The following is a 16038-nucleotide window of genomic DNA, read 5'->3' as shown; positions in this document are numbered from 1 at the left end:
TTTAAACATCTATTAAAGAGAGTATTTATACTGGATATTTGAAATTAAATGAGATAGAAATTAAATGAAATTAGAATGAAAAATCACACAAGTTATGAAATTTCATTATTTACCAACACTCTAGCTCTGCACCAGCATATATAGCATTTCCCTTTTAATTGGAACTCAACAAGAACTCAACTATTGGTGAACTTGAAATGCACTTCCACATCCAATTCTATCGATGAACATGATGCAACGTGTGACATGGTGAATATGAGTAATTTTACAAGTCACTCTTGTGTCACTTTAAGAATGAGGTGGCTTTTAAAATTACCATTGAATCACAATTCACTAATGATCAATCACAAGTCCAATGGTAATTTTAGAAGTCGCATTATTCTTTAAGTGACACAAGATGAACTTTTCCATTTATAATGAATTTCATTGGGAGATTAGCTACATTAAGTAACTCTTGAGCAGCTTTTTAAAAGCTACCTAAAATTATAACATGCTTTACAAATGTTGGCGAAAAATTGGAGGAGAAAATACCATAAGAGCCCCTAGATTTAACATTTTATCAAATTTGCTTGGTTTAAATTTTACCAAATCACTTATTATTCTGTTATCAAATACCTACCTCTATACACCTATTGTTAGGTTTTTTAACGATTAACAATGACAAGTAAAATAATGGCTACGCCATAGTCAATAATATTTATCAACAAGTATACATATTGTTGAGTCAATACTAGTTAGCTTAGCAACAAAAAAAAAAAAAAAAAAAAAAAAAAAAATTGTTAAATTGTTCTATATGATTTGACATTGTAACAAATAAATCATTGTCATTTCCAAATGAACTTATAAAGCCCTATGATAAGCCTCTTTGTGACAAAATGATCCATTCCTACAAATTTTGACTATTTTTTCCGACATAATTCTTATTAACTCACAAATTTATCCTCAAATTAAATTTTTTAAAAAATAAAGATAAAAACTAAGAGAACAAATGGTTTGAGATGAGAGTAACCAAACCACCTCCAAAAGCCTAAAAAACTGGCTATTGGAGGTGGCTAATTGTTAGAGAGTTATCAACACATAACTCTCTCCAAGTGAAGACAAGGATGGTATTAGTTGTAATAAAAATATAACTGTAGTGTTTGGGTTATACTACCTTACCATCAAGTGTGGTTAAGGTCACAACTAATGCTATCCTTATCTTCACTTGAATGTAAGTTTGACTTCTTGATAACATGGAGAGAGTTATCAGTTGATGACTCTCTAACACTAATCCATCCCGTGGCTAGTGAAGATACAAGGAGCCCTTACTTTTTTTCTTGAGCTCGTGCTTCATCCAAGAAGTCATGCAGCTCACATAGGATAATGATAATGTAGAAGAGGGAAATGGATCCTCTCGATGATCCTTCTACTAAAGAAATTGTAAATGGTTCATGAGACTTTTGAAGAGTGTTCTAAAGTGATATAAAGTTAAAAAAATATTTTGGAATATTTTGTGAGCATTTGATATTGTTTGGTAATGCTTTCGCTTATACCGAGGCCAAAAAACCTTTAATTGACAATCTTGTAATATGGTTGCAAGATGAGCGCAAAAATACGTCCACAGACTAAGCACTGTTGCCACATTTCTTAATTTCTTAAGCAAAGAAAAATACACCTAAACGGCAGTATGCTCTACCAGATTCATTGATCAGGGGCAACCACAATCCTTCCAGCGACTTGGTCGAGATCCCGCTGACCGGTTGAGGTGATTTTCCTCCCACTAAGAAACAGAACAGCCACAAATAAGACCACATTTCAAGAAAGCACCAGACTGCAATATAGAGAAGCATCCAAGGAGAAGGAGAAGACCAATTACAAAAGAAAGGCTAATATAGAGAGAGCAGCTCACCCATTGGGCTCAACGTCAATAATGTAAATATTCGTCAACTGCTTTAGTATGTGGCGTGCAACAGCACCACTGCTTTTGCAGAAATGGGGTGGACAACTTCCATTCCTCTTACTCCCTCCGTAAATCCTTCGGAAAGAACCAACACCAAGACCTCCCCTCAAGTAGATCTTCCTTGCCATGGAGGCTGCACAATATTGCACACAAAACTCAGCAAGTTTTTCAGGATGCAGAACAAGATAAGAGGAAGAGAGAAAGGGTGCTTACCAGCTCTCACATAATACCAGTCAGGGTCATAAGGAGCCACCTCCTTGAATTGAGCAGTCTTCACAATATCCGCCCACTCAGGCAACTCCATCTGTTCACAAGAAAACAAATCCCAAGAAAATCAGACCAATGTAATATGCAAATCGTGAGAGCAGACTGCAGTACCATGGATAAAATAGCACACAACAACCATATTACATTCTAATATGCAACTGTAACTTTCAATTATCTACGATGCCAGAAAAGGACCAAAAGGCTGTAAATATAGATTTAGAAGAGAATTACGAAGAGCTTTGCATTTTGTTTCTATTAGAAAAATGTTTTCTGGGAAAGCACAACAGTAACTCAATTTGATTTAAACGAACAAATGCCATTCCAGATGCCAATTACCTCACATCCCTACCACACAGACACAGGCAATGGCCAAAAATAAATTCAATTGATAAAAATGGCATCATATATTAAAGAAAAAGCAGTAACATCCTTAAATTTCTACTCATCAGCTGTACAATTTGCATGATACTTGTCATCAGAATAATACATTAATTGAAACTAATTCACAAAGCCAAAAATCAGAACACGCCTATGCAAGCACCAAACTAAGAAAAGGTATCATGTCAGGATAGTTGATAAGATAGACCTTTTCCATCTCTCTAGTCTCTTCAATGCAAAAAAAAAAAAAAAAAAAACTCAAGCTGTATTAATGTTTTCTACCAATCGTATACCATAGATCATAAAAAAAAGGCACCTTTCAGTAATATAAGAGAAAACATAAATGACAGACCAATCAGCACAATCAGAAAACAGACATACTAGAAAGATACACCAAAACCAACATAGGAGAACATGGAAAGATACATATACGAACAAGAACAGCACACTACACGAAGCAAAATAATGAGTATCAACGGCACAGAAACAAAAATAGATCAATCAAAGCAAATCTAACCTTGGAAAATCACTATACCATTACAAGACTTCATTAGACCGATAAATTTTTTTCATTTCCTGACTTTACTCGGTTTACCCAGCAACCAAAAGTAGAAAAACCGTTCCCAACACACCAACTATAAGGTAGACTAAAAGTAATTCCTATAAAAAACCCAACTCTAGTTATACATCCCTACCATCATAAAAAGCAAATGGTCACAAAGTAAATCAAAATTAGGTCAAAATCCCAATACCCAAATCGCCAACTGATCAGTTTTCTAGCACTTTCCTTGGTTTTTTTTTTTTTTTTTTTGCTCGAGAAACAAAGAGAGAGAGGTAGCTAAGAGAGAGAATATCGACATGGATAATATACCTTGCCAGATCGTTTGAGATGAGCCGAGTAGGCCTTCACGAACTCGTGAGCTGAAACGTCCTTTACAGTCCTCGCAACCGCCATTGATGAAGCAAGGTGGGAGGCTTTTGGCGCACTGATGAAAGAGGCAAATCGCTGTGGCTGATATCAAGTTTGAAATAGAGTTTGAAACTGGTTTAAATTGATACCAGTGATATTGTATTCCATGTTACATGTATATATATATAGATGTACAATTGAAAATTTAAAAACTAATCAAACAAATTACACAATTTAAACTATTGACTCTTATCTCCGATAACAGATATAGGATTAGATTTAGATAGATTAAAAACAGAAGTTTCTCGCTAGGGCTTCGGATTCAGTACCATCGGCTTTTATACATAGCCGCCCCTTCTATTAAAAAAAAAAAAACTTTGTCTAAATATATATATGCCCCATTTGAAATTGGGCTTTGAACTCTTCCAGGCTCTCCAACCCATTTCAGATAAGAAAGATATCATATCACCCCCAGGACCCTCTCTCGCAGAGACACTCTACCACAGAATCCTCCTCAATGGCCTCCATTTGCTACTCTCTTTCGTTCCCTCCCATCCCCAAACCACGAAACTCGAAGATAATCGGATTCTACCACAGAACCCTCCTCAATGGCCTCCATTTGCTACTCTTTTTCGTTCCCTTCAATCCTCAAACCACCAAACTCGAAGATAATCGGACCCTTCCCCACATATCTCTCCAACCCATGTCCGAGCTCTGTTCCCACAACATTCCGGAGCTTCAGAACCGGAGCCACGAACTCAACCTTGTCCACCCCAGTCGGTAAAGAAGCTCAGAAACCAAATGAAGCATCCATGAGCATCGACAAATATTCACAGCTTCTTCGACCTCAACTTGGGCAAGTGGAACGGTTCTTTCTTTGTAAGTTTATGCTTAATTGCTTTTAACGTTTTTGTATTTTTTAAGGCTGAGCTCTCTGTTTGCTGGCTGAGAAAAAGGAATTCTGGGTCGTATGTTTGATGTTATTTGATTGCAGATAATGAGTATTATGTCGAAATATGCTTAGTTTAAGTGTCTTTTATTGCCATGCCCCCAAAAAAGTCTTTCGTTGGTTTTCTGGGTCGATGAAAGATGAGAGTTTAGTTATCTTTTTTTTGGGATGCATTTTGCAGCAATTTGATGCTTATGGGAATTTGTTGCATAAACTGAGTACAAAGCTTGCGGTGAGCTCATATGGAGAAGATGAACTCATCAGTCTCATTCAGACGTAAGCTTCAGTATTAATGAGCGTTAGTCATTGATAAGTGAATAATTATTGTTATTGATTCAATTGTTAGTGTTATTAAGGAAGTATTGGGAGTTCGTTTTATTGTGTCCAACATAGAGAGGTAGAAGCTAAAGTGAAATTCTTTGATCCAGATAGAGCTTCAAAAAAGGGATCTAGTGCCATAGATGATTGTATTTTATTACCTTTCTTCATATACGCCGGTAGAGAGTAATACTACAGTGAAATTGGGGTAGATGGCCAAGTTTTTTGGTTGAGAATTTGGGTGATATGTGGACATGAGTTTTATTTGTTTCATTATGGCTTATAAATTATAACATGCTTTACAAATTTAACAAAACATTGGAGCAGAAAATACCATACGAGTCCCAAGATTTAACCTTTTATCAAATGTGTTTGGTTTAAATTTTACCAAATCACTTATTATTTTGTTGTCAAATACCTTGCTCTATATAGTCACTGTTAGGTTTTTTAACGATAAACAATGACAAGTAGAATAATGGCTACGCCATAGTCAATAATATTTATCAACAAGTATACATATTATTAAGTCAATACTAGTTAGCTTCACCACAAAAAAAGGAAATTTGTTAAATTGGTCTATATGGTTTGACATTGTAACAAAAAAAGATGGGCCCGTGAAAAACGTATGCCGCTCTTCTGGTAGCCGTTGTTTGCTTCATCGGAGTCTCCTTTGCTTGGTGAAGTTCTTCCCGCTCTACTGACCTTGACTACTTGAGTAAACAAATAAGGCTAGCAATCGCTTGTTTTTCTTATTAGCATGGGATTGTGTTAATAATGAAAGACAGAACTTCTATTAGGGTAATCCCTTCTGTTATGAGTAAATCTCTATGGCTTCTTTCTTTTCTTTCGTAGGCCCATTTTCCAAATGAACTTATAAGGCCCTATGTTAAGCCTCTTTCCCTTCGTTTTGACTATTTTTCCAACATAATTCTTATTAACTTACAAAATTTATCCTCAAATTAATTTTTTTTTTAAAAAAAAAGATCAAAAAAATAAAAATACAAATGGTTTGAGATGAGAGTAGCCAAACCACAGACAAAAGCCTAAAAAACTGGCTGTTGGAGGTGGCTAATCCATCCCATGGCTAGTGAAGACATAAGGAGCCCTAACTTTTTTTCTTGAGTTCGTGCTCCATCCAAGAAGTCATGCAGCTGACATAGGATAATGTAGAAAAGGGAATTGGATCCTCTCCATGATCCTTCTACTAAGGAAACTGTAAATGTTTCATTGGAGGAAACTTTTTGGAGATATATCATAATAATCACAATTTGAAATTGTTTGGTAATGCTTTCACATTTACCGAGGCCAAAACCTTTGATTGACAAGCTTGCAATATTGATTGCACGATGAGCACAAAAATACATCCACAGAGCGAGGCAACTTGGAAAAAACACAAAAGGGGTTTTGTTTGACAAACATCAGACATATCATAGTAATCCGAATTTAATAAAACTAAATATGTCGACGCAACAAAACTCCAAAATTAAATACTGACAATGTGTCTTTGTAAAGATTCGGCAGTAGGAATAAAAAATTGTCTAGCACACGCTTTGTTACCACATTTCTTAAAGCAAAAAAGAAAAGACACCTCTACCAGACCTCAATCAATTCATTGATCAAGGAGCAACTACAATCCTTCCAGCAACTTGGTCGAGATCCCGCTGGCCCGTTGAGGTGATTTTCCTCCCACTAAGAAATAGCCACAAATATGAAGGTATCAGAAACTAAGACCACATTTCAAGAAAGCTGTGTAGTGATTAGAAGCATCCAAGGAGAAGACCAATTACAAAAGAGAGGCTAATATAGAGAGCTCACCCCTTGGCCTCAACGTCAATGATGTTCATATTCGCCAACTGCTTTAGAATGTGGCGTGCAACAGCACCACTGCTCTTGCAGAAATGGGGTGGACGACTTCCATTCCTCTTACTCCCTCCGTAAATCCTTCGGAAAGAACCAACACCAAGACCTCCCCTCAAGTAGATCTTCCTTGCCATGGAGGCTGCACAATATTGCACACAAAATTCAGCAAGTTGCAGAATAAAACCATGATTCCACGGACATAAGTAAATGTTTTCAGGATGCATAACAAGATAGAGGAAGAGAAAAAGGGTGCTTACCAGCTCTCACATAATACCAGTCAGGGTCATAAGGAGCCAGCTCCTTGAATTGAGCAGTCTTCACAATATCCGCCCACTCAGGCAACTCCATCTGTTCACAAGAAAACAAATGTCAAGAAAATAAGACCAATGTAATATGTAAATCGTGAGAGCAGTACCATGGATAAAATAGCACACAACAACCATATTACATTCTAATATGCAACTGTAATTTTCAGCTATCTACGATGCCAGAAAAGGGCCAAAAGGCTGTAAATATAGGGTTATAAGAGATTTCCTAAGAGCTTTGTATTTTGTTTCTATTAAAAAAATGTTATCTGGGAAAGCACAAAATTAGCTCAAAATTTGATTTAAACAAACAAAAGCCATTCCAGATGCCAATTACCTCACATACCCACCACACAGGCAATGCCAAAAAATCAATTCAATTAATAAAAATGGCATCATATATTAAAGAACAATCAGTAACATCCTTAAATTTCTAATCATCAGCTGTACAATTTGCATGATACTTGTCATCAGAATAATACATTAATTCAAACTAATTCACAAAGCCAAAAATCAGAAGACACCCATGCAAGCACCAAACTAAGAAATTATGCACAAACGATATTTTTAAATTACTGATTCCACCTAGGTATGATGTCAGGATAGTTGATAAGATAGACCTTTTCCATCTCTCTTCAATGCAAAAAAAAGTCTCAAGCAGTATTAATGTATTCTACCAATCGCATACCATATATCATAAAAAAATCCGCACCTTTCAGTAATATAAGAGAACATAAATGACAGACCAATCAGTACAATCAGAAAACAGACACACTAGCAAGATACACCAAAACCAACATAAAAGAGCATGGAAAGATACATATACGAACAAGAACAGCATACTACACGGAGCGAAATAATGAGAATCAGCGGCAGAGAAACAAAAATAGATCAACGAAAGCAAATCCAGCCTTGGAAAATCACTATACCATTACAAGACTTCATTGCAACAAGTTAATTTAGTTATCTATAACTAAACAATCAAAAAAAAAAGCAAAAACCATTAGACCTATAAATTTTTTTCATTTCCTATTACTTTCCTCGGTTTACCCAGCAGCAACCACAAAAGTAGAAAAACGTTCCCAACTCACCAACTATAAGGTAGACTAAAAGTAATTCCAAAAAAAAAAACCAACTTTAGTCATATATCCATACCATCATAACAAAGCTCATGGTCACAAAGTAAATCAAAATTAGGTCAAAATCCCAATACCCAAATCACCAACGAATTAGTTTCTAGCACTTTCCTCCGTTTTTTTTTTTCGAGAAACAAAGAGAGCGTTAGATAAGAGAGAATATCGATATAGATATATACCTTGCCAGATCGTTTGAGATGAGCCGAGTAGGCCTTCACGAACTCGTGAGGTGAAACGTCCTTCACAGTCCTCGCGGCCGCCATTGTTGAAGCAAGGTGAGAGGCTTTGGGCGCACTGATGAAAGAGGGTAATCGCTATGGCTCTCACACTCGCTAGGGTTTCTGATTCAGTATTATCGGCTTTTATATAGAGCGGCCCCGTCTATTAAAAAAAAACAAAACATTAGCGGCCTTAGGGTTTCTTTTGTTTCTGATTCGGTTTCATATTTGATCCGGGCCATTAAACGGGCTGGGCATTGGGTTGTTGGTGTATATCTGGTTTGGCCCATTAAACTTTGGGCAGTCGCCCACGTTATGCGGCACATAACAGCACTACGTCGTACAAAATAAGGTTTATTCTTAAACATAGAAATAGAACTAATGTGGTTTGGTACGAGGAATTAAATAACTATTCGCATTATGTAATTTAGTAATAATATAATGCTGAGTATACTCTTTCGTACTAAAATTATTAAAATGCTCAAAATATATTTAAAAAATACATAATTTTGCTTGAAAACTCCATCCGTTTATTTTGCTTGGTTTATGCTTGTGAACAGGGGATCGGGGTAGTGGTCCAATCCAACCATGCGGGGCTTACATAAACTAACAACTTGGACCCTCTTGCTTATGTGATTATCAAATCTCATTGGAGAGGAGTTCCAGTGGTGGTATGATTTCTGCTGGGGGTTGGTCAGCCACCCATAAAATATTTATAATTTTAATTAATTTAATATAGGTTTGTAGAAAGATGAATAGTTATTACTCTTATTTTTTAGAGTAATATGTATTCTTCTAGGAATGATATGCAACCAAACAAAATAATAGGGAAAAAAAGTATACATATGCCATTCTACCACTTCGTTGTTAATGTTCAATATAAATTACTTATTGTATCAATTTCTCCTCCTAAACCATTCGTTTGCTTATGAAAATTGATGTTCATGATGCTTTGTTCTTAGCCGAGGAGTCAAGCATCAATTGGATAGGGTCACGTTTTGGTCAATTTTCAAAAATCTTTAAGTTTAGATTGCACTATTTGAACTGTTTTCAAGTGATTGTTGAATTGTCCTACCTTTTATTTTATGCGGTGTTTGTTGATATATTTATTTAATTTCTCCCTTTCCTTTGTATTTGTTTAGAAATTATATTTTTTTTTTAAAAAAAAAAAAAAACAAAACCTTTCATATTATGGTTCATCATTGTGGTTAAATGCTCTGACATCATAAGAAACTTGTATGTTTGGGTTTCCCATTTCCATTTGTAAGAAGACTAGTTGTATTTTCATGCTAAAAGACCTTTCACTTGGGCCAATTCAGCGACTCAAAATCGTAAGTACTAAAGCCCAAATTACGTGTTGCACTAAAACGACAACGTTCGTCCTTCAAACAAATCTGATCGCCCAAACGATACCCACCCTCAGTCCTCAGTCCTCACTGCCACTAGAAAAAACACGAAGTAGTTCTTCCCCGTAGTAGACAGAGGGAGAGACAGACAGTGAGATGGCGATGAAGCACATTCTGACCCTATCTCGCCGGTCCCACAGGGCGGCCACGTCATACATAGCCCATGCCGCCCGATCGGCCTCCACCTCCCAGGCGATTGCCACGCCATCATCGGCCCCGCCGCCCTCTCCTCCTCCCCCGACGGCCATGGTATACGACCGCCTCGCCGAGGCCTTGAAGTCCAAGCTCAAGCAGCTAGACAACCCGGACCCGCGCTTCCTCAAGCACGGGTCTCCCCACCCGGCCGCCGCGGACCACACCCGGATCCTCTCCGCCCCGGAGACCCGCGTCACCACCCTCCCGAATGGCCTCCGCGTGGCCACGGAGTCGAACCTCGCGGCCCGCACGGCCACCGTCGGCGTATGGATCGACGCCGGGTCGAGGTTCGAGGCGGAGGAGACCAACGGAACGGCGCATTTCCTCGAGCACATGATATTCAAGGGAACGGAGAGGCGGAGCGCGTGGCAGCTGGAGGAAGAGATCGAGAACATGGGGGGCCATCTGAACGCCTACACGTCCAGGGAGCAGACCACATACTACGCCAGGGTCTTGGACAAGGACGTGCCCAGGGCGCTCGACGTCCTCGCTGATATCCTCCAGAACTCCAAGTTCGACGAGCACCGCATTAGCCGCGAGAGGGACGTGATTCTCAGGGAAATGGAGGAGGTATTTGTTAGGGATTTGGTTGGATTCTTAAACAATATGTCTGTTCGACTCTGTGTGTGTTTGGAAGTGAAAGCCTGAAGCGTTTTGGTTGGTGAATAGTTGTTTGGTTTCGTTTGCTTGATACGTGTTCTATTGTTAATTTTACAACGTTAGATTCTATGTGGGTGTTTATTGTAATTGTTGGATTTGAGGTAAAAAATTTCCGCTAATCATTTGGTTTGGTGTTCGTGCACTAATACCAAATAATCGGGCTTCATGGCTGATGATGGAATGGTTAAACATGAAATTTATTTCGTATTTTGTTGATCACGTACAGGTTACACGTGATTTAGATTGACAGGATGAGGAGAAATGATAATTTTTTTTGGTTTGGTTGAGAATATAACTATTAGTGAGATTCTAAATGGGCTGTATTAGTTGATCGCTGTATCCCAAAAAGTTCAAGCCTCTTTTACAACAAATAGCAGTTGTTCGTTTGGCCTTGTTTGTTTCTTTTGTTCGATGAGTAATGAATCACATGCCTATTAAGTGCGAATATTTTGATGCATTGTTTCTCAGCAGTATTTTAGTAAAATGTGGTTGTAAAATTTGTTTTACTTAGATTGGGACATAAGATTATGATTTCCTTTTCCACACCCCACCTCATGTCTGCGTTTTCCATTTCTTTCCCTCTCTCTGCAAATGCCTGTTTTGTGCCTGTTGGAAGTTCAAATTCATGATTCAATCTTTGTTTTTTTAATCATATGGACAGAGCCCTTTAATAGCGTACACCTTGAGAGAAACTTGAGAGAGTGTTGAGTTTCCATGAAGGGTCTTCTGTGTTGCACAATAATACCAAATTGCTTTTGGTGTAGTTTTTTAAGCCAACTTCCTTGAACCTAGGTTTGATAGGAAAAATATCATAACCTAAATTTTTATTCCAATTAAAGAAAGATAAATGACAAAATCGTGGTTGATCAGTTCATGCCCTGTCTTGCCCTTACACAAGTGGAGTGTTGAATACAAATGTACATACAAAGTTATACAAGTGGCATCTTTTTTTCTTGATTATTTTTAAGAGTATGAAGTGTCTTTCATCTGTAATAGAGCAGTAGCATGTGAGATAAATAAGAGAGACTCTTAACTGCTCCCTGCATTGATAGCTAACACTGATTGTTTCATGTATTATTCAACTGATATGTGGAAGTACAGGTGTTTGATTACGTTTTATGAAGATTACAGCAAACTGGCTTGTAGTCTTTGCTATCTTGCTTCTTATGGTTAGAGGTTTTATCTCATGTAGTTGCTATAGGTTGAGGGGCAGACTGGGGAAGTTATTTTCGATCACTTGCATGCAACTGCGTTCCAGTACACTCCTTTGGGAAGAACTATTCTTGGACCTGCTCAGAATATTAGGACAATCACAAAAGAACATCTCCAGAGCTATATTCAAACACACTACACAGCTCCGAGAATGGTATGCAAAAACTAATGAGTCTCTTCTTCAGTTTCTGTTCATATATGGTGGAATTAACAGAACTGATGAAGATGTTTCTTCTGTTTGGTTTTATTGCATTTTACAATGATCTGAAAGACTTTCTTTGGGCTGAGACTTTCATGGTTGTTTTTTGGAACCTGTATCTCAGGTCATTGCTGCTTCCGGAGCTGTGAAGCATGAAGACGTTGTCGAGGAAGTAAAAAAATTGTTTACAAAGTTGTCAGCAGATCCCACCACAGCTACTCAACTAGTTGCAAAAGAACCAGCATTTTTTACCGGTTCTGAGGTAGGGGACATATATCTTGAGTACTTTGTAATATCTTTATATGAAAAAAAAGGTTTGTCTACTATATATCAAATTATGTTAATGTGGTGAAAACCAGGTTAGGATAATTGATGATGATATGCCTCTGGCACAATTTGCGGTTGCTTTTAATGGAGCATCTTGGACAGATCCAGATTCCATTGCGCTGATGGTAATGCAGGCTATGCTGGGTCCATGGACTAAAAGTGCTAGTGGTGGAAAGCACATGGGGTGAGCTCCCTTTAGAACTAATCACTTCTAACCTGAACCACTTGAGTTCTTTATAAAGGCATTTTTTCTTTTTTCTTTTTGAAGCACATGCATTGATAATAATTTTGACAATCTTTAAACAGTTCCGAGCTGGCACAGAGGATTGGCATTAATGAAATTGCAGAAACCATGATTTCTTTTAACACCAACTATAAAGACACTGGTCTATTTGGTGTTTATGCTGTTGCTAAGGTGAGGTGCCTTTTAACACCAACTATAAAGACACTGGTCTTTTTGGCATTATTGATCTCATGGACAAATTGTTTCGCTGAACAAAACATAGTTTGCATACACTTTTCTTTGTATTGTCGTTCTTCTCTTTAGATGACAAAATGTGGACAAGAAAGCTAAGTGCCTGTCGAGTTATTGTAACCTTGTAAACCTTGTAAAGTTTCCTAGCAGTCCATCTTCTGGATTTGTCATATATATTGTCTATATATTAAACTCTTCTTGAATTGCTAGCTCTTTCAGCTTTTATTTTTTGGTGGGGTTGTCAGTTACTAGTGGATTTTTTTTTTTTTCTCTTTGAAACAAATATAAGTACTACTATTGTGATATTTTGAAGATGTGATTTCTTGTTGTTTTGAGAGTTATATCTGCCATACAAGGCAAATAGCTTGTTCATTGGCTTTTCTGGCCTGGGGTTTAGATACTTTCATAAAAAAATATTGATATCTCCCCCTCTACCTCTACAACATATGTGCATGGACATTACATTACCTTTTTGTATGTCTATATGCATGTATGCACTCATTAGTAGTTCTGATGACTTAAATTTTTGAATGATATATCGAAGAAATGCTACTTGTGGTATTCCTTGTCTGTACTCTGCACCTTTCAATTAGCTTGTGCAACTTGTGTAGATGGTCATGTATATATAAGCCATTTAATGTTTTATATCAAATTGATTCTCAGAGACATCTGCCAGTTATTTTGATGAATTTGCTATCTTATTATTTCAGCCGGATTGCTTAGATGATTTGGCATATGCAATAATGTATGAGACCACCAAGTTATGTTATCGAGTTTCAGAAGCTAATGTTATTCGTGCGTGTAATGAGGTAGCCACCAATGCTTTCATTTTTTAATTGACATCTGATGCCTGGTTACTTTTGAAATCAAAATATTTTTATTGAATATAAACTATGATTGCAAGCTTCATTTATTTTTTTCTATTTGGTTTATTCAAACTAAACGTTAGTTACAAGAAGCTTTATTTCTTTAAGAGTGACCGTAAGGTGGGACATATTGCTGATAGGCCACTTTCATAGAGTTGTGGGATAATAATGTTAACGGATACCACCATGGCAAAAAATAAAAACATAACAAATCAAAATTATAACTGATAATTTGATGGAGTTAATTTATATTCCTCAATGGTCTAGAATTATTGTTGCTAATAGTGCTAGGCGAAGTATAAAACTTATCAAAAAAATAGTGCCAGGCGAAGTGAAATTCTAGATGTACGTGTATGCATATTCTAGATGTGGGTGTGCGTGTTCACATGTATTTTTAGAATTTCGATGCTGTTCTGGATCTGTTCTTTTAGGATCTAAAATGTTTCAGGTGTTATCCATAAATGTGCTTTTCAAGAACTTGAATTGGGTTAAGAAACATCTTAATTAGCATACTTGTTAGTTGTTAATATGTTTCTATATAGAATTTGTTGAAGTTCATGGTTATGCCAGGTCATCTATAATTTAATATTCCTGTAGCCATTGCCAATTACTGGTATCCTTTGTTGCAGTTGAAATCTTCTCTGATGCTTAGAATTGATGGAACAAGTCCTGTGGCTGAAGATATTGGGCGCCAGGTGTGACTTCTTTCCATATTAAGACAATTTTAAAGAAGGGAATATTCATTTGATTTTGTTATATAACCTTTTTAAGCTAAAGTATACTAGGTGGAAAACACTGCCAATCAGATGAAAGAATTAAACCAAATGAAAGATTGGTTTATTACTTATCAAAAATCAGATGAAAAAATTAAACCAGACAATCAGTGTCTATGATCTGGATTGTTTCATATCATTTGACCAGCTGATTTGATTTGATTCCTCAATGGGTCGGTCAATCTGATCCCTCCACTGGGTGCTTCCTTAGTTCGAGTTGCACCTTGTTCCTTGCTTTGTGTATGTCTTCATCAAACCCCAGTTTGAAACGTTGATACCCTACAATTTAATGGCTACTTGGATGATAGTATGAAAAGATGATGTATGTGCTTAGCAAAAAAGAGAAGGTGATGTATGTGACATCTATATGTTACAGATTCAAAAGTAACTACAATAAATGTCATTTTATTGGAAACCCCTTCTGTCCCCAATGGGTAGCTCAATTGGGTGGGGACTACGCCTTATGAAACGGAGGTCACTAGTTCGAATCCCCCTTTCTCTTGTGTGGATATGTCAAAAAAAATAAAAAATATTGGAAACCCCTTCTGCTTACATAATTCCTAATTTTATTTCCCTTGGTTTGCTTATGCTTGCAGTTACTTACATATAGCCGAAGAATCCCATTCGCCGAATTATTTGCCAGAATTGATGCGGTTGATGCAAGCACCATTAAACGCGTTGCAAACAAATTTATTTTTGACAAGGTGAGGACTACAACCTACCTAACCTGCTGGGTATAGAAAATGAAGCATAATTTTATGAAGCTCGGCGCCAATTGGATGATCAAAATTTGAGGTTTTGAAGCTCCCTTCATCCATTGCTTGGTTTTGCAGGATATTGCAATTGCTGCGATGGGGCCAATCCAAGGTTTGCCTGACTACAACTGGTTCAGACGGAGGACCTACTGGAACCGCTACTAGTCTGCTTTAAAATTTTTGCCTTTTTATTGTGTATTACCCTGGTTGGGTGGTCTGGTCTCAGATAACTTGCATTTTTTTGAAATCAATGCCCTTAGAGAGCTGGCATTTTAATTTATCGATTTTATGTCTTTTTTTTTTTTCTTTTTTTTTTTTTGTAACATTGCGTATAAAGAAATTAGGGTATGCTTCCATCAATGTTGCGATTCTGAATTACAAGACACTGAATTCCTCCCATGTTTCCAAGCAAAATTCAAAGTTCTATCGGCTAATATCATTTTGTGACATTCCTCATTTGTTTGAATCTGCCAAATGAATGTGGGTGTCTTCGTTCCCTTATACAATATGTTTTAGATGATACAGTTTTATACAGACTTTTGGGTTTTATAAATGGTGTGTAAAAGGGATGGAATCTTGATCTGAAGGGAAAGATGTAAAACCTAAAAACAGACCCTTGATGATGGGCAAATCTGTTACAGATTGATCTGCCAATGGGAGGGGTGCCAATTAGAAGACACTGAATTCCCCCAAGAGCATCACTAACAAAGTGTGACAAACATGCAAGGCAATAAAAACAACACACCAAAATACCTGCCAAAAGACAAACAAAATGAAATAAAACAACTAGAAACGAAATAAAAAAAATAGTTGGAGAGACGAGAAATCAAACCACATCTGGAGAGACGGATCCAGTGCAAAAGGTGTGATGGGCACTAGCAGATCCAAGT

At 37.1% G+C, this 16038-nt stretch overlaps 3 protein-coding genes across 4 annotated transcripts; 1 reads left to right on the top strand and 2 right to left on the bottom strand.

The window, feature by feature from the left end:
- Positions 1-1595: 1595 nt before the first annotated feature.
- LOC132183229 (small ribosomal subunit protein eS19x-like) lies at positions 1596-3619 on the bottom strand. Of its 2 annotated transcripts, none has more exons than XM_059596631.1 (4): positions 3456-3619; positions 2153-2243; positions 1889-2072; positions 1596-1759 (listed from the first exon to the last, which is right to left on the bottom strand). In XM_059596631.1, exons 1-4 carry the CDS (start codon positions 3537-3539, stop codon positions 1681-1683), a joined length of 438 nt encoding a protein of 145 aa, XP_059452614.1. In that variant the 5' UTR covers positions 3540-3619; the 3' UTR covers positions 1596-1680. The 2 variants fall into 2 exon arrangements, with proteins under 2 accessions (XP_059452614.1, XP_059452615.1); XM_059596632.1 differs by lacking the exon at positions 1596-1759 and adding an exon at positions 1780-1810 and having other exon boundaries at positions 3456-3611.
- Positions 3620-6186: 2567 nt separating this feature from the next.
- Positions 6187-8419, bottom strand: LOC132181111 (small ribosomal subunit protein eS19x). The gene is made up of 4 exons (XM_059594179.1): positions 8242-8419; positions 6879-6969; positions 6577-6760; positions 6187-6450 (listed from the first exon to the last, which is right to left on the bottom strand). The coding sequence occupies exons 1-4, from the start codon at positions 8323-8325 to the stop codon at positions 6378-6380; spliced, it is 432 nt and encodes a 143-aa protein (XP_059450162.1). The 5' UTR covers positions 8326-8419; the 3' UTR covers positions 6187-6377.
- A 1291-nt stretch (positions 8420-9710) lies between these two features.
- Positions 9711-15640, top strand: LOC132183281 (probable mitochondrial-processing peptidase subunit beta, mitochondrial). Its single transcript, XM_059596684.1, has 9 exons — positions 9711-10451; positions 11743-11907; positions 12077-12214; positions 12312-12463; positions 12586-12694; positions 13465-13563; positions 14250-14315; positions 14990-15097; positions 15227-15640. The coding sequence occupies exons 1-9, from the start codon at positions 9783-9785 to the stop codon at positions 15311-15313; spliced, it is 1593 nt and encodes a 530-aa protein (XP_059452667.1). The 5' UTR covers positions 9711-9782; the 3' UTR covers positions 15314-15640.
- The last annotated feature ends 398 nt before the right edge of the window (positions 15641-16038 follow it).

The sequence above is a fragment of the Corylus avellana genome, chromosome ca5, assembly GCF_901000735.1.
Source record: "Corylus avellana chromosome ca5, CavTom2PMs-1.0".
Classification (NCBI taxonomy): Eukaryota; Viridiplantae; Streptophyta; class Magnoliopsida; order Fagales; family Betulaceae; genus Corylus; species Corylus avellana.
Note: the sequence above shows the minus strand (reverse complement) of the source record. Positions and strands in the feature narration are given on the sequence as shown.